Source organism: Actinia tenebrosa, unplaced genomic scaffold (genome assembly GCF_029948245.1).
Source record: "Actinia tenebrosa isolate PJP-AT-01 unplaced genomic scaffold, QUT_ActTen_1.0 PGA_scaffold9__36_contigs__length_13948895, whole genome shotgun sequence".
Classification (NCBI taxonomy): Eukaryota; Metazoa; Cnidaria; class Anthozoa; order Actiniaria; family Actiniidae; genus Actinia; species Actinia tenebrosa.
In genome coordinates this window covers 3,336,751-3,360,197 of record NW_028292586.1, presented here as the reverse complement: position 1 = coordinate 3,360,197, position 23,447 = coordinate 3,336,751, and the positions used below count along the sequence as shown (strand labels likewise).

The following is a 23,447-nucleotide window of genomic DNA, read 5'->3' as shown; positions in this document are numbered from 1 at the left end:
AACGATGTTTGGCGCCACGGTGTGTTGCATTTGCTCATGCGCACTACATGTAATCGGTTAAAAACCGGTTTTAAAACTGGTTTTATTCTTCCACCATCGTGGACGGCGGTGTATCAAAGGAAACGCTCTACATCGGCAGAGTCTCCTTCCTCCCCGCCTGAAAGAAGGGAGAGAAAGAGAAGAGAGACTCTGCTAGCTGGGAAGTTGGTAGCCTTCATTTACCAGTGAAAAAAGGAATAGCAAAAATCTCAAAGTTGTAGCTAAGGAAATTCCAAAATATACTAACGGCTAATTTCTGATGAACCGATGGAGTGATAAGACTCTGGCTCCTACCACGCCTGACTAGTTCTGGTGACTCGGACTCTAAGGAAAAAATATGTAATAATTAATTTATTATTAGTTAGGAGCGTATGGCTAATGGATTGGATTTTCCATCTCAAACCCCTTGGGACTGCCTAATTCATTCGCCCATATTCATACAGTCAATTCAAAAAATGTTGTCGTCGACCAATTCAAGCCTACGCAATTGGACCGAAAGGAACTCTGGGTAGTAATCATTGAAGCCGAGTTGACTCCATAATTTTTTCTGACTAGTTATGCCTGGTTTAAAGCACGAACCTTCGTAGGCGAGCGGGAAGTGTTGAAGGAGCCTTTTTTTAATTCCTCCATATTTTCGAAATTGTGAACTGAATCATAACTTCTTTGTTTTTCTTTCCCTAAACCCAAAGACATGCATTTGATGGATTGTTTCTCGCCATTATTATCTTATTGTTAATCAAAGTATTATGATCATCCGGGTGGATTTAGTTCTGAGTAGGACTGTTTGATGTGACCGACGTTTCGACAACCTAAGCGGAAGTCATCTTCAGAGTCAAGTGAAGAATAAAGATAAATTATTATCTTATTATTACTAGCGGGAACAATCAATTTCCGAAAATTGTAACAAAAATCGCCGCAAAAATCGCTAGTGTAAACGGGGCTTTACAGATAATTCACTGGGTTAATACGTCACCCTCTTTAAATAAAGTTCATTTATTTATTTATTGATAGATATACATCGAATAACTTCTGAAAGTGCCTATCGACCCTAAAGGATATCTTCGTGATTTGAAAGCCCTTATAAAATAAATGAGAACGGCGGTATTTACTATGTTTTTGATATCTCTATCGTTCTTGTTGCCCAGAATTACGAGATGATGACGTCATCACGCGAACCTAGTGCGGTCGAATATTAAATTTTTCTGCGAGAATTAGCTGAAAAAAATATTTGAAACTCGTTTTGGTTATGGTGGAGGGTTAAATTGTCAGTTTTGCATGTTTGATAGTGCTGTCTTTGAAACGCCCTTAGATCCAGGCTCTTTCCCCGCTAAATCCACAGGAACTCTACTGGAGAGAACTATGAATGAATGAATGGATTTTTTCCCCGACAGTCCGCCAACCTCACTTTCTTTTCCAGAATGATACAATACCAGGAAATGACCAGGAAATGCTGTGGTTACAATAAAGAACCCGTCAGTCAAGCGAGACTCGGCGTTCTTTTGAGGCTTAAGCCAGTTATTTAGGCCTTGGTTTGGGCAATTATTATCCAGTCGTAATCCTTAATCCTTAATAACAAACATCTTTTGTACCAAATTAACAGCTTACTATAGAAGCAACCTACTTCTGTTTAAGACAATGATAAACGATAAATCTCCAGACAATATTGGCTTTTTGTGTTCTTGGAATTCAGTTGCGACAGTAATTACGATTGCATTAAATATACGTCTTGAAACGAGTCACTCAAGTGAACATAGCTTATTCACTTTATTCTATCAGACCACGTTTTATTCTTTTTCCTTCAAATTCAAATTCCGATACTCCTATCCATTAGTAAAAATGTTGTAGTTGTATGGTATCTGGTTTTGTTTTATTTTACGGTGTTCCCTGTTTTGATTTGACTTTCGTTTTGAAGAAAAATTCAGGTTTGTGATTGCATTTAGAGGTCAGGTGTTACAAATTTTCCAGTTCAAATTTGAAAACAACGAACGAATTACTTGAACTACAAAAATCCTTTTTAAAAATCAAAAAAACTTCCCAATCTTGACGGTCTAAAAAAGCTTGAACAAGTTAATAATTACCAAGTTTATTATTAGCTAGTTTAGTTTTTATATTAAAATCAGTTTTACTGTAGTAAATACTTCAACAACGCTCTGTGTATTTTCAAGAACAGTTTTTGATATGGAGTTTTACGTAATTTCTTACCTCCCATTCTGGATTTCCAGGCTTGCTTGGGTTTTATATCGTTATTATTTTCTTGGAAGGCTGGATCATTGAGGTATTCCTGACGGTTGAATAACAAGCATTTAGGACAGTCTCGTGTGAGTCACAACATTACAGTTCGTCAAACTGAAGACTAATTTTATAAACATTCTTTAAAAACTTCGTCTTACCTGCTCATCGAGAAATATTTTGAAGATGCGTTCCTCTTCGAAGACAACACAGAATCGAAGGATCCATGTTTTTCTTCCTTTGTCTGCTTTGTCTTCACCTTCAATCAAAACAAAAACCTTCTGATAAACTTCAAAATGAAAGTACTTTCAGAAAACAGATCATCTGTCAACATAGTCTGATATTTGCCTAACCTCGCATGTAAATCCAACCCTTGGATCTTACTGAAAACATTGACAACTAGCTCGTTTAGACAGGGTTAAGTTGTTTCAATGCATCGTGTTTTAGGGATAAATAGTCTAAAGCAGATAAGTACTCTAGTATAATATTTCAATCTTGTTTCTCTTTCAATCAACACTACATTCTGATTATTCATCAAGTCTGTTGTCTAAAGAGCCAATCATATTGTTTTCTATTGTTTCGATTGACAATACGACCTGGCAGCTTTGTCGATCTTTGGTTATGAGAAATTGATGTTTTGACACCTTTGAATCAAACCACACAAGTATTTTTCTTGGTTTCTAGTGTGATTGTAAACTTAGCAAACATTCCGATACACACAGTCGAACGTGGTAACAAAAAAGAATTGTCAAACTCATAATGATAAAAATACATCTCTTGCTGTGTGGCTAAGTTTTTTACTTGTAGTCATTCGACACGCTATGTCATGCTTGAATTCGTTCAATTTTCACTCAGACGATCTGAGAGAGAGAGGCGCGGTTAGTTTCTTAAAATAAACATATAAGATTTAAAAAGTTGAAGCCTTGATCCAGGGACGGTGTTCATTTTTCCAGTCAGTGGTTATCCGAGTCAGTAGTCCCGCTGGTTCACATACGACCTGGACATACCAGTTTTTGCACTAAACTTCCGCTTCATTTTCTTACCTCTTCTTTTTTTCCTCCTTTCTTTCTTTCTTCCTTCCTTCCTTCCTTCCTTTCGTTCGTTCGTTCGTTCTTTCTTCCTTTCTTTCTTTCTTTCTTCTGTTGGACTCTCATAAACTTTTTTAGCTGTCTAAATTGTATTCTTATTTAACTCGACATTCTTGTAAAGCAATTTTTATATTGATAGAATTTTTCTCGAGTATAAATAAAGTATCACTCACTCACTCACTCACTCACTCTTTCTTTCTTTCTTCCTTTCTTTCTTTCTTTCTTTCTTCCTTTCTTCCTTTCCTTCTTTCTTTCTTTCTTTCTTTCTTTCTTTCTTTCTTTCTTTCTTTCTTTCTTTCTTTCTTTCTTTCTTTCTTTCTTTCTTTCTTTCTTTCTTTCTTCATTTCCTCGCGATTTGACTGTCAGCGGTCATCAACATCCAATTATGCGCCACTGACAAAGCGCGCTAAAATTCAAGATGGCGGAAGTGGACATTCAAGGAAAGTAAGAGTCAATTGGTTTTATCCTTTAATTCTTCTTTATTCTCGTCCTTAAACCCTTTATATTCTAGACCTAGGAAGCCCTAACCTCCATCCATGAGCCTTGATCCTTTAAGAACAATTTATCTAGCTTTTAACGTCGATTTACGCCATATTTTGACACTAAACATAGACTTCTTTATCATATTAATTCACTAAGATTTGGAATACAGAACTCTATTCATATGAAATATAGTTGATCTAGCAGTGGGCTATAAGCTTTTTACTGGAATAACATACGTTTTTAAACATAAACCCACTGTGATGTTACTGATCCAAACGCATTTGCTTTTTTTTCTAACGATTTTGACAAAGTAATCTTTATTTGTCATTTTAGGATTTCTAGATTCTTATTACAATATCAATTCAGGTTTTTATTCATTGCTGTACAAAAAAAATGGATGATTGAAGTTTACTAAATAAAGCAGAGGTACAAAAGTAAGTTAATATATATAATTAAATACATAATTTTAAAAAAATCATAATATTAGCCATTCTGAGATTGAGGAAACAACTATGTCGAGTTGGCATTCTAGTGCATTTTAGAGTTTTAGGGGACAACATAGACACCATCTTCTCGCCATTTTGGAAATATCTCCCCTAAAACAGCTGCACGATGCACTGCAATGCCAATTGACCCAGTTTTTCCCTCAACCGTGAAATGCCTAATACCATTAAGGAGCAAATGTAGAGCCAAAAGGGTCTAAGAATATCTTGCAGTTCAAATTATTAGGGTCAGCAAAAAATATGGTTCACTAGATAAAATTTGCACCAACCCTCATCTCTCTCTACTTCCTCTCTAAATAATATCTTCCTCCTCTCCCCTTCCCTTTAAGTAATACATGCATGAATGACCTTTTCTTCCCTTCAAATAATATCCCACACCTCCTATCGTGCACCTCGAGAGGCAAAGGGCGGGAGGGGTGGGTGGGGTGGGGGGGGAGGGGGGTGGGAGGGCGGGGGGGGGGGAGGGGGAGGGGGGGGGAGAGGGAGGAAGGAGGGAGGGAGGGGGGGGGAGGGGGGAGGGAAGGGAGGGAGAGGGCGGGCGTGCGGGTGGAGGAGGAGGGTAGGGTGTGCTTGGGTTGATTATTTCGGGGTGGCGGTAGGGTTTTCTGTTTTTTGTTGGGTCGTATTCGTTTACTCTCCTCTTCACATTCCTCCTTCTTCTTCCTTCCTTCCTTCCTTCTTTCTTTCTTTCTTTCTTTCTTTCTTTCTTTCTCTCTGTCTGTCTGTCTGTCTTTCTGCTTGTCTGTCTGTCTTTTTTTGGTTTTGTTTTTCAGTTCTTGTTTTTCCCCCTCTCGATTTCTATCCAATAAGTTTCATGCGAGAGGGGGTCTAAGCACAAATAGGGAAAAGAGTCAAATGAGACGTAGCTAACTTCTAAAGTCTGAGCAGCCTCCCCAATCTTAATGTATGTACAACAAAATGTGGTTAATAATGTATAAGTCAGATGCAAGTGCGGAATGCCTAGCATTCTTAACCCATGAAAACTATTGCAAACTATAACAAGAGAACTTTTTCTCTAGACTATAGTCAATGACCAATTATATCTCAACTATATTTCTAATTTCAACTAAGTTAATAGAGTACAAACACTAAAAGTGTGCAACATTTTGCACTATTTAGTAGTTAAAATAATGCTAATTAAACAATAGAAAAACAATAGCATTAGCATAATTTAGCATTATTTAATGGTATTTATGTTGCACACTTATAGTGTTTGTACTCTAGTCTGATAGTCTAACTATAAATAGTATAAACCTACTAATAGTCCATCACAAATCTTGCACTCTTATTGGCTGAGCTAAAGTGGTCTATTAGTGATAGACTATTAGAAGCAAAAAAGAAACAAAAAACAGAAATTTAAACTAAATCTTCTTTATATCTTTCATTGGGGATATTTAATGTGTAATGTTAAGCAGTTCTTACTCTTACAATACAATATATCTTTATTCACATTTGCTTTTACGTTACATTACATTAAATTATATATTTATCATTGAAAAGAAAATACTTATTTGGTAAAATAAATAAAGCTAAATATAGGTTGTAATGAGGGGAAATGCCTAGAGCCTAAATAAACCATATAGTTTCCTAGTTAGACCCTAGTCATGTTTTGTATCAGTTTGAAGTAGGCAATAAACATGAGGGGAAAAAATTAAATAATATGCAAACAATAGACAAACAATGAACAACAACTGTCAACCCGGTCATGTATTAGATGGTACATAAAACTGCTTCAGTAATAATTCATAAGCTTATGGTCCAATTGGAGCCACCATACACGTCACGTGCATGAACCTTTATACCCGATAAAGTCCTCTTCATTAGTATTCAAGTGATTTTATATAAAGACACATGTGGTCTTTATATAAAGACCACTCGAATACTATGAGGATGACTTCATCAGGGATGAAGTATGCATCCAAGTTTAGATGAATACATAGAGCTTCATCAAGGTCATAGTCAACCCTAAAGATCTTTGACTAACGTGCCTGTCTTTGCCTTGGCACGCAATATCCAACGTGTGGGAGCTTCTATTGAATCTGGTTGCGCATGCCCGTGATGTCAAATCTCTATCGAAGTATAAAAATCCATGTTCGTGACGTGTATGGTGGCTCCAGTTGAATCAAAATCTTATAAATTGTTCATGAGTGTTTTAAGCAGTTCAAAAAACTCGTAGATCGTGTTTTATCAGGTATAAAAGCACTCGGCTACGCCTCATGCTTTTATACCTGATAAAACACTCCTACTCGTTTTTTAAACACTACATAAAACTGCTTCAGTAATAGGTGCTGCTTAAGTTTTTTTTTTTGAAAGCGAAGGCACTAAGGTCTTTGATGTCTTTTGGAATTTGCTGCCAATAATCAATTCCTAAAGCTGATGTTGTTTTTTTACCAATGTTGGTTCTAAAACGTGCCTTGTAGAAGTTACCCTTACACCAACTCATAAAAATATATTTATTGGGATTTCATTTGTGTTGCTGCTATTTCTTCCCCTTGACTACCATGTTCTTTAACATTTAAAAAAAAGGAATATTTTGATGTGAAATCATATAGAAATAAGGCAATATTAGACTAGGTTTATAGTTAGGTTGGATACTAATTATATACAAAGTTATTAAACTTAATCCCTATATATCCAAAACACGATATTGTACATGTATAATCTAACAATCACCAAAGACAGATAAAAATGACACATTATAAATATTATTTCTTAAAGAAAGGAAAGATTTGGGTCAATTTATTGGGGGGCAGTGGCGGATCCTGGTTCAACTTTGTGCCCTTACTTTGAAAATAACCAATGCAAAATAAGGTTTTCTTCCCTTTGATTCAAAGGGGTGCACCCCTCCCTGGGTTAACCTTGTAAGCAGCACCCTACCCATAACAAATTTCTGGATCGGCCCCTGGGGGGAGGGTTGGGGCTTCAGTAAAGAGGGTCATTAGTAAAAGTTTGAACTTTTGTAAAGAGTCACACCATTTTATTTTCAGGAAAGCTAGTTCCTTGTTGACTGAATAGGAAGGCCGAGAATTTCTTACTGAGTGAAATAGGGAGGGCTACGGCCATTTTAAAACTAAAGTTTACCATGCGAATCCCCCAGCTCCCCTCCCCTCCCACTTGTATAAACAAAAATGACCTTCCCTTGTTGAAATTAGTTACTGAGTACCGATCAGATAAAGATCTTAGGACCACAAAAGGCACTGCTTTCCTGAGGTTCCAGTAAATCAATGTTTTTTTTATGTACCAAGTTGTCAAACAACACATACAAAACAATTATTTGATTTTCTAAGTTTTTTTAAACTTAAAAAAAAAAACGTGAATTATAAATTTATTTTTTTGAAGAAAGGAAACTGATTACTACAATGGAGGTTTGGAAAATCAAGCTCTTTATTCGCATTTGTGTGCTATGTCCAGATTTACATCATTTGAAAGAAGAGGAATTGATCTGCTTAATTGAAGAATGCTTGGTCGTGGCTCTTTTCCTAGAAGATGTCGTCACTCAGAGAATCAGTTATTTATTACTTGGTACATTATATAAACAAATTCATCAGATAGAAAGAGCAATTGAATATTACAAAAAGCATCTACACATTGCTAATGAAATGGGCGACATAAAAGGAGAATTTACGGCCTACGAACGTTTAGCAAATGCCTATGACTTACTAGGCGATTTCCGCGAGGCAATTAAACATCACAAAAAGTGTTTAAACATCGCTGAAGAGATGGGCTATAAGATTGAAGAAGGAACCGCCTATGGGAAATTGGGAAATGACTATCAGTCATTAGGGGAATACCACAAGGCAATAGAATATCACGAGAAATGTCTTAGCATTGGTGTGGAGATAGGAGACAGAAAAATAGAAAGTGACGCTTGCTGTAATCTAGGGAATGCGTACCAATCACTTGGGAAATACCAAAAGGCAATAGAATATCAAGAAAAACATCTAGGTATCACTATTGAGATATCGGACACAGCGGGAAAAGCAGTAGCTTATGGGAACTTAGGAATCATTTACAGATCATTAGGGAATTACCAAAAGGCTATTGAATATCAAGAGAAGAGTCTTGACATTGCTCTTAGTATAGGTCAAAGAAAGTTGGAAGGTCATGCTTATGGAAATTTAGGAAATGCCTATCAGTCATTAGGGAAATATCAAAAGGCAACAGAATATCTCGATAAGTGTCTTGGTATAGCTACAGAAATAGGTGACAAAGAAGCAAAAAGAAATGCTTACGGGAGTTTAGGAAACATTTGTCGGTCACAAGGGAAATACCAAGAGGCAATGGAGCATCATAAAAAATGCCTTAGCATCGTTATTGAGATAGGTGACAGAAGGGGAGAGGGAGCTGCTTATGGAGACATAGGGAGTACATATAAGTCAATAGGGAAATATCCAGAGGCAATCGATTATTTTAAAAAGCGTCTAATCATCTGTAAAGAGATTGGTGATAGACAAGGAGAAGAGTCTGCTAATGGAAACATGGGAACTGTTTATCATGCATTAGGAAAATACCATGAAGCAACCATGTATCAAAAGAATTGCCTCAGCACTGCTATTGAGATAGGTGATAGACAAAATGAAATAGCAACGTACTCAAACTTGGGAAATGCCTATCAGTCTTTAGGAAAATATCAAAAGGCAATTAAATATTACGAAAAAAGTCTTAAAAATGCTAAAGAGATAACATTAAAAAGAGAAGAACAAGTTGCTTATGGAAACTTGGGAACTGTTTATCAGGCATTAGGAAAATACCACGAAGCGATAAAGATTCACAAGAAATCCCTCAGCATTGCTATTGAGATAGGTGACAGGGGAAACGAAGGAGTATCCTACGGAAACTTAGGACATGCATATTATGCACTCAAGAAATACCACGAGGCAAAGGATTATTACGAAAAAAGGCTTAGCATCGCTATGGAGATAGGAGATAGAGAAGGAGAAGGAGCAGCTTACGGAAGCATAGGAACTATCTATAGGTTTTTCGCTAATTACCAAAAAGCGATTGAATATCACGAAAAGTCTCTAAACATCGCTATTGAGATTGGTGACAGGCCGAGAGAGGGGAATGCGTACGGGAACTTAGGAGTTGCCTATTGGTCATTAGGAACATATTATGGACAAATTGAATATCAAGAAAAGTGTCATGGCATCGCTAAGGAGATTGGTGACACAGAGAGAGAAGGAGTGACTAATGGAAGCATAACAAGGGAGTTGCATTCACTAGAGAAGTACCAAGAGGCCATTGAGTACCATAAAAAGCACCTAAGTATTGCTGTAGAGATAGATGACAGAAATGGACAAGTACATGCGCATCTTAGTATTGGTAAGTCTTATGATGTCATAGAAGGCAAATAAATCTATACTGTAAGAAGAGATAGCTAGCTAAAAACTAGTGTGAACTTCGTCGGAGTAAAAGTACTCCGACGAAGGACTAGCGTCCGAAACGTCAGTAAGTTTTTTCATCTTTTCACGGTGTCAAATTTACCCTTTTATCATATACTGTAAGAACTTTATCGCACGTAATTTACTTATTACGTCTCCCCAATTAGCAAAGCACCGGTGCTTAGCTAGGAGTGTTTGAGACCTCAATAAACTTTATCTATCAATATTGGACAAAAATAGCTAACAATTTTCTGTTGGATAGCGATAATTGAGACTTTTACTTCAAGAGGGGCTAGAAAAGATCTTTCTCCCTCCACTGGTCCAATCAGTTCACCTTGCTTCACAGCAATATCGAATTGTGGGTAGGGTGGAGGAGGCAGAATGTTTTTTGATTTGTAAAAATTGAATTAGAACAGAAAAGGTATCATTTCTCAACATTTTTGTCCAAAATCGTAGAAAAAACTTTTAGCGGCGAATGCGCATGCAAACAATAATACCATCAAGCGCTCTAAAAAAAACTTTGATTAGCGGCGAATTCAGTGATGACCATTGCAATCATCCTTGTGCTTATGTAATAGGAACTTGCTATGCATATCTGGCAAAACTGCAAGACAGCGATCTAAATATCAACATCATGATGAAAAAAGCAGAAAGTCACTTAAAGAAGAGTATAGGAACTTTTGAGTCGTTGTTTGATGACCTGGATCAAGACCAATATAAGATATCAATTGTTGAAACGTACATCGGTTGCTACACGGCACTGGCACTTGTTTATGTAGAGACTCAACAGACGGACGAAGCACTTCTTGTATCGGATCGTGGACGAGCCCGTGCTTTGGGGGATCTGTTGACTTTGAAATACAGCATGGATAAAGAAACTACATCAAAAAGTGCTTTCATTCAAGTTACCGACATTGAGATGTTTTTGTCGACTTGTAATTTCGGAATTCTGTTTTATGCTCTATTTCGAGATGAATTGGATGCTAATATTTGGGTTCTATCTCATCAAAGCCCACCATATTTTCATCCTAGTAAGATCAAAGGATCCATCTCTAATCTTGTGGAGAAGAGCTACAACAAACTGAAGGTCAGAGAAGGAATAAAATGTGAGGACAGGTCGCTGGGATTACCCGACGTTGAAGACCAAGATATTGAAAACGAGCGTGTGTCATCACTAATCTTAGACCAAAACACCACAAAAGAAGGAGAAAGTGACAAAGTGGACAACAAAACGGATGCTAGATGTATATATGATGAAGATCATGATACTGACGAGAAACCGTTGGAATTGTTATATGATGAACTAATTGCTCCGGTACATCACATGCTTGTTCAGGATGAGATTGTCATTATTCCTGATGGAGGTCTTTACATGGTGCCTTTCGCAGCTTTCCAGGATCCCAAGACAGGACAATTTCTATCGGAAACTAAGCGCATTCGCCTGGCACCTTCTTTAGCAACTTTGAAAGTTCTCCAAGAATCCTCAGATGATGAACATGACAGGACAGGCGCATTAATTGTTGGAAATCCTAAAATTGGGCAAGTCGAGTTTGAAGGCAGTGTAAGATCGTTTATAGATTTACCTGGTGCAGAAGATGAAGCTAAAGAGATTGCCAAACTATTTGGAGTGGAGCCATTGATAGGAAGTCAAGCAACCAAAGAAGCAGTTCTCCAAAAACTACACGTTGGCGTGTCTGTCATCCACTTTGCAGCACATGGAAGTGAGAAAAATGGACAAATTCTTCTTGCTCCATCTGCGTCGTCGTTAGCAACGAACAGCATTCCAGACGAGGAGGACTTCGTCTTGACAATGAAGAAAGTACAAGAAAGTGGTATACGAGCCCAACTTGTTGTGCTGAGCTGCTGTCACAGTGGTCGTGGTGAGATCAAGGCAGAGGGAGTGGTAGGGATGAGTCGAGCGTTTCTTGCTGCAGGAGCTCGAGCTGTTGTTGCGTCATTGTGGGCGATTGGTGACAACGCGACGAAAGAATTCATGTTGAAGTTTTATTCGCATTTAAAGAGAGGAAAGAGTGCAAGTAAGAGCCTACAGCAAGCAATGAATAATATGCGAGAAACGGAGACATACATGGAACCAAAGCACTGGGCTGGCTTTTTTCTTATTGGTGATGACGTCACCATCAGTGTATAATTTGCTGTTTGATTAGAAAAGTAATGACTAATAGTCCCTTTCACAGTTCCCTTCGCCGTCTTGAAAGGTAGTCGTGCCTTTGCATCCAAGCTAGACGAACGGTGGGCTTGCAATGATAGAGAAGTGAATAATTTTTCGAGGTGTCAGAAAAAGGTCTCTATCATTGCCAGGTCACCGTTCGACTAGCTTCGATGCAAAGGCACGGCTACCTTTCAAGATGCCGCAGAGAACTGTGAAGGGGACTCTTGTTACATACCAAATGTTAAAGTACATATTTTGGATTCTCATTGGCCAAGATGGTACCACGTGATAGTCATCAAGTTTCATTATATCCCGGCGAGCTAGTAACATTACAATGTTCACCGGTGAGTAACAAAACCGGAAGGGATTTCACAAGAAATATAGCTTTTTTCAAGTTCTTAAAAATCAGATGAAATAATCGAAGAATAGTTTCGTGTTCTTGGACACTTCTGTTTCGTTTAAGATGAGCTGAAACTCCGCCTCCCTATTAATGCCGAGAAGCTCTTTTCATTTCGGTTTTTATTTTGACAAAACTGCTCGTTTTAAGGGAGGTAGGGCCGTCACTTGACCTGTTAGTGCAAATCTTCTATTCAACCCTATTATATTCTAATCTTTAGATTTTATAACACGATTTGGTAGGGTTACTAGGATTACACAGATTAGATTTCATCTAGGCTCTTGTAGATCTAGTTATTAGAATTCAGAAGTTTATTTTTGCAGAGGAATAAAAACTGGAGTACCCGCAGAAAGACCCTCTAAGCACATGAGAGAATCAGCAAACAACTCGATCTACTCTCACAAATGTCATCGTCAGCCAGGAATCGAACCCGGGTCGCGTTGTCACCACCGGTGCGCAAGACTTTTAACACAAACTAAAAACCTCATTTATTGACTTGTATGTTGATTAATTTAAGTTTTCTTCAATATTCAATAGACGTTCTCATCGCCAAAGGCGATAGGCAATCCTGAGGTGATAGGCGATTTTAGACCTAATCCGCTAACGTGTTGCTATACGTTACCACCCAACCTTCTGGGAATAGAAGCGTTTGTCTCTACGAATTCAACTCTGAAACCAAAATATAACGAACAATGAAACTTACTCTTACTCCATTACACGTTAGCCGATTAGGTCTATTGAAATAGGTGTATACTGTTTTCCTATAATTTCTATAGAACGTAATTTGTTATCAATAAAAATCACAATAATAATAAATGGGGATTAACAGTGGTTCTACAGAGTGTCTCTTCTTCCACTGGATTCTAATTGGCATCTAGAAGTCGATTTTTGTGGAGGGAGAAAAACCGGAAACCGGACAAACTAAAACCCTCGAAGCACAGGAGTTAACTATAGACCCCTTGCATGTGACGTCAAAGCAGCACGATCAAAGCAAAAGAATTCCAATCTTCTGAGAATCGGAACCTATTGTTTTGTCTACCAGATTGAGCTGCATTCCAAAGGCTGCGAGGTGTCTATTGATAGCAGTAGACTTGATAATCCCTAAGGATACCCCTACCCTTACAACTTCAAGAGCATAGTGCAGTGCTATCTTATACCTCGATTGTCACAAATTACATTTTTCGTTGACATTTCATCAACTGTTTTCCTTTTTTTGTTTTGTTTTGTTTTGTTTTGTTTTGTTTTGTTTTGTTTTGTTTTTGTTTTGTTTTTGTTTTTGTTTTTGTTTTTTTTTTTGCTAATTTTTAAATTTCTTGAAGTCTTTATTTTGGGACTTTCGACTAAAAGTTGTAAGTACACCAGTTGATAGGGAGAAAGAGTTTTTTTTTCAGATCCGAGAATGTCGTTATCAGGCACCGCTCTTTCCCCAACCCCCTCAATTTTCACACGGCTTCGGCGACCATGTAGACCGCTTAATATTGATAAGCCAACAAATAAAAAAACGGGGGATAAGAAAGAATTGACGTCAAATGTCATCAAACTTGTGGACCAAATTTGCAACTTCAAACAATGGCAGGCATTTTGAAATGTTCTTCGTAGAGACGAAGTTAAGCGAATCCTATTGAGGGTTTGAAAATATGCAATCTATGAGACAGACAATGCACAGTAATAGAGCGAGCTCTTTGAAAAGTCATCTGCTAGTGTTGTTGAAAACATGTTCGATTCCGGGGAACCTACTTAAGATTTGCAAATGAGCAAGAAAAGCACGCACTACATTGATCTGCATTGTATTGAATTCATCACTGAGGCGGGAAGTTTTTCTGTTTATAATTAACACCATTCCGACAAACTTAACTGAAACGCCCTTCTACCACTGTAAAATGTTAATTGCTCTTCTCAGCAGTGAAATACTATACAATACAGAATGAGGCGGTGCGTGCGTTTTTGCTTATTTGTATCCCTAAGCTCTAAAAGTGAACATTTGTATTTCTAACACTTGTGCTGAATAGCTCTGACTGGAATGCTCATTAGCGCATCATATTTAAGGTCGACACTTATAGTCCATGAGCTGAGACCTGAAAAATCAGTTTTCGTAGCACCCCCCTGGAGACATAGTGAAACTGGTATCAAATGAAAGCTTATTATCTATATTTTCATGATTCACTTGTTACTTTTTATGTAACCTGTGCTTAAGTGAGATATACGACCGAATCTGAGGGGGGTGGGGTGCGAATATATATAATTTGAAGTAATAGCCTCTCCACAGAGAAAAAATATATCTTTGAAAATATAGCTCCATAATCAATAAAACTTTCCAGAAATGATCCTCTGATTACATGGTGTCGAAAAATGTATGTGTAGGGAATCTAGATGTTTCCATGGCAACCGTTGCTAGGAAGAAAATAAAAGTTACAGAAACATACACGATTTTCACTGTTTTTATCGTACAATATTCTTTCAGTTTTATTATTGTGAAACGTAGTTTTGCTCGAATAATGAAACTATGATAAATGATTATTTGGCCTTCATTTTACTTGTTTTCTCTTGTTAACTTGACCTTTAATTACTTTTGAGGGTTGATCTTTTAAGAGATCCTTAATTGGTGCAAACGTGCACGTATACGTTTGTAGTGTTTTTGCAAAATGTTTACAATTTTTTGAATCCCTAAACATGACACAGTTACACTACATTGACCACTTCTAGCTAGAAAAGGTGCCATAACAACACCATAGGTGGTGTATATGTACATTTGAAAGCAAGGGGGAGGGGTCGTCCCCTAATGTTTTTTACAAAAACATCTAATCCAAACTGTGAGATCAAAACTTGTTTTTACAACTTCTTCAAAAAGAAAAATAATCTCCAATGACAAAAAATAGTCAAACAATTACTCGTCGTCACTTTCATCTTCATCATCTTCATAGGTGTCTTCTTCTCCCACTTTGTTCTCGCATTTTTCACATGCACATGCTTCTGTGCACGAAAGGGCGTTACGAACGCAAGAACAACGTCGTGTTTTGCATTGTCCTTTGCATCCACAGCATACCAGGGCCATCACTGCTTCAGGAGCAGGGGGCTGGTCTGTCCAGTCGATCTCCAGGCAGTCGTGTTTCACTTGCCAGCCTTGACCATTAGGTGTTTGGATGATGTTTGCATCTAAGGCATGCTTCCAAATGTAAGCTTGGAAGTTGGCACGCTTGAGATGATTTACTAACGCTGCTCTTGATGGTGGAAGTTGGTGTGACTGTAAGTTTTTGCCCTTGCAAAACATCTTGTATCTTAATTCGTTGACACTCTTGCACTTTGGATCGTTGTAGAGGGTACAAACAAAGGTTTCCAACTGATCAAGATCTACAATTGGAATTCGTTCACCCAAGGTCTCAACAGCTTTTCTCAAAATTTCATTTTCTTGAACGATAGTAAGAGCTTTCGTTTTTCCTTTTGTTGCAAAAGAGCTAACTGCATCACAGCCAGTCAATGCATGAAGGCTTGGCAGCACCCGGCATGTGTCTAATCCGAGTTTATCACGAAGTTTAGGCACACAGATTAGTCGAATTCTAGTCTGGGTTCCGCTTACCAGGATCAACTCAGATGGAATGGTTATCTGGTAATAACAAGCCAGTACTTCGACATCTGTATCTGAAGACTTGATTGCGATGCGTTGATGGCCACGTTGTGAGGCATGAGAAGCATGTAGCAACATTCTTGTATCCGCTTCCTCTTGATTACTACATAGATCTTCACTGATCTCCGATATAATATTGCCGTCTTGAGTACATATTTTGGTGCACTTTTGTCCATGTGTAACAAAAAGGGTGCGGTTTCCAATCATGCGGGCATACATATGGTTAGATGTCCATTCGACCACGAGGAAGTTCAACAGAGCAGTTTTGTTTGAACCATTTGCCATAAACTTCTTCCATTGACGTGGGCACATTTGCTGAGGGCTGGAGATTGCAACCACCAATTGGCCATTACTGCTTCGTCTGTCTCTCTCAGTGTTTTTTATTGAGATTTCAGGATACTGGTCTGCTACAAAATCTATTCTTGTTGCTTGCCCAGCCACTGCCATGACTCGTTTCATCACCATTTCTGCAAGAGATTCAAATCTGTCAGGTACTTTCACCAACGATTGAAGTAGTGCCATGGCGTCTATGATGAAAGCCGTTGTCTGATCAGGAAGACTGTCTAGGCACTCAACTCCATTTTCAAGTAGTTTTGGTAGAGCAGCTTTGTTGGTCTTGGCTATGGACCCATCAAACGAGGCCAGTGACCAGGGGAGAGGACCAAGCTCAAACGTCAAAAGGTCCCTGAGGTCTACCTTCCGGCTCTGACCAATGATTAGTAGGCGTGCAAAGAGGTTTCTGTCAGCTCTGATGATGATGTTTCTTCCTCCTGCTTTTAATGATGTCTTCTTTTGGGCTTCACGAAAAGACCCAAGCTTGAGCTTGGTTAGGGGTTGAAAGAATCCTTTGCTGTTTGTCACCAATCTCTCATTTACGAATGACTCAAGCGCCTGCTTTCCTTTCTGTTTGGCCATCAGCAAATCTTGCTTCACATTTTCATCAGCAACACGCCCGGAACTGATGACAGAAAGCTCTTCCGAAGGATCAAATGGATTACGCCAGCTCTCTATGACCTCTACTATCTTCTCTACATCTTCTTCATCTTTTTTGATACGTAGTGATCCATTCTCTTTGGGAAATTGGCTTATCTCTTGGCAACCGTCTGTCATGATCCTACATCTGTCAACAAAAGCTGCTCGAGAATGGGCAGTAATCATCCACCGCTGCACAGCAGCTTTCCTCAAGCTGAAGCCCACTATACCTCCTTTTGTCTTAGTACTTCGATTGAGTGTTTGCTCAATCGTTTGGTCGACTGGCACCTGGGAAAACCCATGATGGATCGTTCTTTGGACTCCAAAATCACCATTGGCAAGCATGTTGTGTGCTTCTGGATGGCTTTCTTCCAGTGTCATCATTTCTGCCAAGTAGACTGGTAGGTATCTTGCATAATTAATGTGATCATATGCAAAGAACCAGGGTAGCATCTCTTTGGTACTTTCTAAGTGCATATTCCAGTTGCCTTCCCTCGTTGCTCGTACAACATTCAACAACACTTCAACCATCTCTAGATAACTATTCCAAAAGGCTTTCATAGGACCGTTATCGAAGGTGGAGTATTCTTTGTAGAGCTTCATTAACTTGGTAAAATCTTCCATGGACAGTAGGCCATCAAACTTTTCTTTGCTGAACTTTTTTCGGATGTCCATTACTTGGTTGACTATCATGACGTAATTAACTGGGTGATCATGTGCTAGTAGCCAAGACCTAAAGCCCTTCCATTGCAATCGATGCAATGATTCATAAACAATCTGAAAATAAGAAATTGTTTTAGTGTATTATTAATACATATTAAATTATGTATTATAAATTATCACCTTGTGGATACGAATTGCACGATTATAATGGCGCCCTTCAAGAACTGCAGCAATAGATCCAGAACCAACAACTTCACTTTCTATAAGAATATCTGCTAGGCCACCATCTCCAAATCGTTTGCCGATAGCAGCTAGGTAAGCACATATGGTGTGGAATGTTCCCATTCTAACAACCAGTCGTTTGAACTCCTCCTGATTTTGCCATATTATTTCAAGACACTTTGCATAGATGGCTTGATCAAATACAACGATGACATCTTGTTGTCCGAGCTGGTCTGCCATTTTGAGTGACCTTTGGAGAACCGTGTAAACAGTTGGAAGCTCTGTTGGACTTGCATCAATAACCTCGCAATAGCCAATGGAGCATTCTCTGAGAGGGTTGTTGTCTTGTAGCATCGTGTTGAAACCAGTCCATGCTGGTATTACTTGTGGTTGATTCTCCTGCACATCAAAGATGTTATCTTGATATGGTCGCCGACAGAGTCTCCAGCCAAAGTTGATGAGTTGAGCATAAACGCTGACTTGTTGGTTACTGTTTGACATTTTGTTAATATCCATGCTGACTGGACTGGGCCCTTTGCGAGAGCTTGAGCTAAAATGAAGAACATCTGAGGGAACATAATCAATAGAGCGTTTCTTTGATAATGCTGGACTAGCTGAATTGACAGGAGGTAATTCACAGGTATGAGGTTTGCGTTGAACAATGATGCCATTTGTGCAATGGGTGGTCTCTTTTCCTGCGTAATGAAAAACAATCTAGCATTTTAAATGGACGCGTGGTTTCAATTGAACTTACGTTGACACCTACCAGAAAGAGTTTCTTCAAGAAGATCATTGTTATCCCAGCAAAACACACCAGGCACGCCAGGAGAACAAGCATTTGGGATTAGGACACAATTTTGCTGCTTTGCAATCTGATTCTCGGCTAGAGCTGTTTCCAATTCTTCTATTTGAGAGTATGATAAGCTATGACCAAATCTGTTGAGGATGGTTATTAATTCAACATTCCCAGTAAGACTTTTTACTGTCATAGGCAGAACAACATGTTTTGGGGTTTTTACTCGACCACGACTGACACAATGTATTAAGTCCTGGCAAAGAGAAACTACTAGGCGGTGAACATTTGGTGAAAGCTTCCCAACTCTCTCTTTGGAATACTCTGACTGGGGCACTAAGATCCACGCCATCATATTGTACACCAAATCAGGTACCATAGCACTGCCACTGTCTAAATCGTCTGGTGATGGTGGCCAAGTCATAGTAGGTTTCACGTCTACAAGTAAGCTCCTTATCACTTTAGCTGTATGGAAAATGTGATAGCTCTCATCCAGAACCGTATCGGTTGTACAGTCATTCGCTTTTAACTCCTCTGCTTCATACTCTTCATACTGAGCACTGTTTTTAAGGATAGTCTCTACAATTTCTCCAACGTTGACTAGTGAGCTATACACAATATCAGATTGGTTTCTGTTTACTGGTTGGCGAAAAGACAGTTTTTCACCAAAACATCGAATTAGGCGGTTCTTGAGCTTGGATGACCTATATGAGGTAGCACTGATTCCTTCGTCAAATAGAAAAGTTGTGTACTTTCCCACAAGGTCGGACATGGGAATTGCTTTTGCTTCTTTCAAAATCTCCTCTTCTATAATCTCCTTTAATTTGTCAAATGCTTTATTGTAGCCTTCTGTTCCAATATCTTCTTCTCTACAGTTGTTCTCCTCTAACTTATCAAGTTCCCTTTGACGTACATAGTCTTTGTAGCAGGAACGATGGTACTTGATTTCCATTGCTATTGTATCTTGATCTTGAATATTCAAGAGCAGGTGATTATCATTGCGTATTTGAGCTGCCTTGGTCAAAGAAGTGCTACCAAACTCGCTGACGTTTAAGGTAAGGGACTCTCTTGTTCTTGTTCCTTTGGATGTTGTTATCTTATCTCTTTGGCAAATTGCACATTTTTTCAAATCAAAACTAGAATTCTGCGACCTGCGAATTCTTTTAGGAGGTGAAGACATAACGGATTCTTGACTGAGATATTCTTTAGAGAAATGGTGATTTTGTTGTGCTTTGACTACTTTGTTTTTATCGGTATATTCTTGATAACAGCGCCGATGGTAGTTGCCTCTTGGTCCCTGATCCCAAGAATTTTCCATCTTCATCCATATGAAATCCCTCCTTTGATGAGCACATTTGTGAAACGTTTCCCAACTTTTCTCCGTGAAAGCTGTCAACTTGCCATCAGCATTCTCAATAACATGACATAGGCATTTATTCCAGTTCGGTTGCTGTACTGCTGAACGTTTTCTAGAAGTTATTTCAGTCATAACGACTGAATTTCTCTGGAAAACAAGCCTCACAATTCACCTAGAAATAAGTATTTTCACATCTTATTTCTTTTTTTCTTTCTAGAATTAATCAAAAAAATATCTTACCTAAATACAAAAAGTCACAAATAAAGATTTAAATATCCAGTATTGCATCAAATAGTGAGGTACTTACAGACAAGACAGCTACATCAACCCTTCCTTTCCAACATGACGGTCACTGTTTTATCACATGTCATATTAGGTTGCACTGCATTATGGGTTGTACACCACCTATGGTGTTGTTATGGCACCTTTTCTAGCTAGAAGTGGTCAATGTAGTGTAACTGTGTCATGTTTAGGGATTCAAAAAATTGTAAACATTTTGCAAAAACACTACAAACGTATACGTGCACGTTTGCACCAATTAAGGATCTCTTAAAAGATCAACCCTCAAAAGTAATTAAAGGTCAAGTTAACAAGAGAAAACAAGTAAAATGAAGGCCAAATAATCATTTATCATAGTTTCATTATTCGAGCAAAACTACGTTTCACAATAATAAAACTGAAAGAATATTGTACGATAAAAACAGTGAAAATCGTGTATGTTTCTGTAACTTTTATTTTCTTCCTAGCAACGGTTGCCATGGAAACATCTAGATTCCCTACACATACATTTTTCGACACCATGTAATCAGAGGATCATTTCTGGAAAGTTTTATTGATTATGGAGCTATATTTTCAAAGATATATTTTTTCTCTGTGGAGAGGCTATTACTTCAAATTATATATATTCGCACCCCACCCCCCTCAGATTCGGTCGTATATCTCACTTAAGCACAGGTTACATAAAAAGTAACAAGTGATTCATGAAAATATAGATAATAAGCTTTCATTTGATACCAGTTTCACTATGTCTCCAGGGGGGTGCTACGAAAACTGATTTTTAGGGACTTTTCAGGATTCAGCTTATGGACTATTAAGCATCTCAAAACATTCATTGCGTGAACGGCGTCCCAGCGAAGGCAGTGTAAAGTATTCGAGATCAAAATGTCGCTTTACTATGGCGGTCGAATTCTTACCATGGTTGGAGAGACGAGGGAAACAGTGAAATATGTCGAGGCGGTAGTGGAAAAGGATGGCAAGATCACATTTGCAGGAAGCCTGTCCCATGCGAAAAGAATATTTCGTGGAATAAACGAGGTGAACCTCGAAGGACGAACCATGATGCCAGGGCACATTGATCCTCACCTTCATCCTTCCATGGCGAGCTTGATTCTCAAGATGGATTTCATCACGCCGTTTGACTGGGATCTTCCTAACGGCAAATTTCCTGGAGTAAGAACCGAACAAGGATATCGTGACCGCTTGACGAAGTTGATTACGCAGCGAAACTACGTCAGTTCAAGGCAAGATTTCTTGATAACTTGGGGCTATCATCCATCTTTCCATGGCAAGATGGCGAAAGGAGTAATAGACCAACTAAAGCCTTTAGTTCCTGTAGTTGTTTGGCACCGAAGCTTTCACGAAGTCTACCTCGGCACAATCGCTCTTGAGCAGCTCAAGTACGACGACTTGGACGAGCTCAAGAAAAACCCTCAAGTTGAATGGGACAGTGGCCATTTCTTCGAGATGGGTTTGGATGCACTTCTAAGCACGACGTCGTTCAAGGACCACGTTTTCCCTCTAATGGAAGAAGGCTACAAAGATCTGGTCCAGGTTATCCATCAGAATGGAATCACTACTGTGGGAGATTTGGAATTTCCTTTGATTGATCTGGACCTCGAAAAAAGCATGGCTTCCAAGAATCTGAAGTCGAAGGATGTCTTCTTCTCGACCTATTGCGTTTGTAGTGCGAGGAACTTCAGCAAGATCGCAGGTAAAGACCACGAGAAAGCCAAAACGCTCATTCAGGATCTAGCGAAAGAATTCAGTGATGATCAAGTGATTGTGTACAAAGACCACGTGAAGGCGCTCTGTGACGGGGCGTTCTTTTCTCAGCTTATGCAAATGGAAGATGGCTATTCTGATGGCCATTCCGGTCAGTGGATAACTGAACCAGACGAGTTGGCAAAACTGATGGAAGTCTACTGGAACTCCAAGCCCAAAGGGTTCCAAATCCACGTACATACCAATGGCGACCTTGGAATGGCAAAGCTACTAGAAATCGTGGAACATCTGAAGACTATGTACCCTAGAAAGGATCGTGGGACGACAGTCGAGCACGCTGGCTACTTCACTAAAAAACAAGCTGATAAAATAGCTGAGCTTGGTTTGAGAGTTTCGGCCGCTCCGTACTATCTCCATACGTTAGCTGAAAAGTACAGCAGTGAAAAAGAAGGCATTGGTAAAGCTCGGGCGGAGGCCATGTCCCCATTAAGATGGCTCTTTGATAATGGAGTGGTCACAGCTCTGCATTCTGACTTCACGATGGCACCGTCAAAACCTCTTCTTCTCGCCTGGTGTGCTGTGAACAGAGTTACCGCCGAAGGGAATTGCTTCAGAAAAGATCTTGCAATCACTCCCTACGAGGGCCTGCTTGGAATCACTAAGAATGCAGCCATAATCCTTGGTACTGATGACATCATGGGAACCATTGAAGAAGGAAAACTTGCCAATTTTACAATCCTGGAAAAAGATCCACTAGAAGTTGAGCCCATGGAAATTAAAGATATCAAGATCTACGCCTCAGTGTACAAAGGAAGAATGAACTCAATACGTACTTAGTGAACTAACTGTGAATTTTGTTGGACTTGATAGCGCGATGACTTCACTGACTTGCATAAAAAAATATTCAAACAAGTAAAAAAGTTCAAATGAAATGAAATGTGTTGAAAATGGCTTTAAAAAAAGGTTAATATATGGATCAGAATCTGCAAGCAAATTTAGAGTTGGTATATTTTGTCCCAATAATTATTAGGGATTAATTAATACAAAATGATTATATTGATTTATATTATTAACAACATGAAATTGTTAGTGAAAAGCTGGGTTGAAAATAAAGCCGATCAAACAAAGCAGTTTTAAAATTATAGAAACTCGAACAGAAATGTAGTTACAACCCAGACAAACATTTCTTGTAAAGATTAAAAATAAAAATGAAAAATATTAAACTGAATCTTCTCTAATTTACTGCAGTTCATTTATCCAATATTCTCTGACATATTCTCTTCAAATTATGAATTTATTTTACTTGGGCTGCGAAACAAAGTTGCATAATTAGTGAGTAAAAGTTCAAAGTAAAACAAAAGAAAACAATGGAATTAGTGTCTACTATGTATCATGCTAGTTTTGTTTCTTTCGTGTTCTAGAAACAGTAGAAAATAATATTGTTTACTATCAATCACGTGACTTTTTGGAGTTGACTGGGGGGCAAACAAGCGGTTGACTGGGGGGCAACTAGCGGATGCTAAGTCA

General features: G+C 38.6%; 3 protein-coding genes across 3 annotated transcripts in view; 1 reads left to right on the top strand and 2 right to left on the bottom strand.

Moving 5' to 3' along the window:
- LOC116298274 (ras/Rap GTPase-activating protein SynGAP) overlaps positions 1-2,766 on the bottom strand; it is a 34,182-nt gene extending 31,416 nt beyond the window's left edge. The window contains exons 1-4 of the mRNA XM_031706663.2: positions 2,622-2,766; positions 2,430-2,527; positions 2,242-2,320; positions 287-363 (exon numbers count right to left, since the gene is read on the bottom strand). Of these exons, the coding sequence (XP_031562523.2) occupies positions 287-363; positions 2,242-2,320; positions 2,430-2,527; positions 2,622-2,661 (294 nt within the window). The 5' untranslated portion in view covers positions 2,662-2,766. The remainder of the gene's footprint in view (positions 1-286; positions 364-2,241; positions 2,321-2,429; positions 2,528-2,621) is intronic.
- A 1,004-nt stretch (positions 2,767-3,770) lies between these two features.
- LOC116298257 (uncharacterized) lies at positions 3,771-13,467 on the top strand. The gene is made up of 4 exons (XM_031706645.2): positions 3,771-3,800; positions 4,173-4,273; positions 7,682-9,664; positions 10,302-13,467. The coding sequence occupies exons 3-4, from the start codon at positions 7,702-7,704 to the stop codon at positions 11,870-11,872; spliced, it is 3,534 nt and encodes a 1,177-aa protein (XP_031562505.1). The 5' UTR covers positions 3,771-3,800; positions 4,173-4,273; positions 7,682-7,701; the 3' UTR covers positions 11,873-13,467.
- Positions 13,468-14,889: 1,422 nt separating this feature from the next.
- Positions 14,890-18,290, bottom strand: LOC148904495 (uncharacterized). Its single transcript, XM_089025207.1, has 2 exons — positions 17,728-18,290; positions 14,890-17,661 (listed from the first exon to the last, which is right to left on the bottom strand). The coding sequence occupies exons 1-2, from the start codon at positions 18,283-18,285 to the stop codon at positions 15,175-15,177; spliced, it is 3,045 nt and encodes a 1,014-aa protein (XP_088881333.1). The 5' UTR covers positions 18,286-18,290; the 3' UTR covers positions 14,890-15,174.
- Between the last annotated feature and the right edge of the window lie 5,157 nt (positions 18,291-23,447).

What these genes read in the sequence shown, in the direction of transcription:
- LOC116298257 (XM_031706645.2), top strand. Translation starts at nt 7,702, where the DNA reads ATGGAGGTTTGGAAAATCAAGCTCTTTATTCGCATTTGTGTGCTATGT. An exon ending in ACATGCGCATCTTAGTATTG is followed by an intron (nt 9,665 to 10,301) that starts GTAAGTCTTATG and finishes CTTATGTAATAG; the next exon opens with GAACTTGCTATGCATATCTG.
- LOC148904495 (XM_089025207.1), bottom strand. Translation starts at nt 18,285, where the DNA reads ATGGATATTAACAAAATGTCAAACAGTAACCAACAAGTCAGCGTTTAT. An exon ending in GTGCAATTCGTATCCACAAG is followed by an intron (nt 17,662 to 17,727) that starts GTGATAATTTAT and finishes TCTTATTTTCAG; the next exon opens with ATTGTTTATGAATCATTGCA.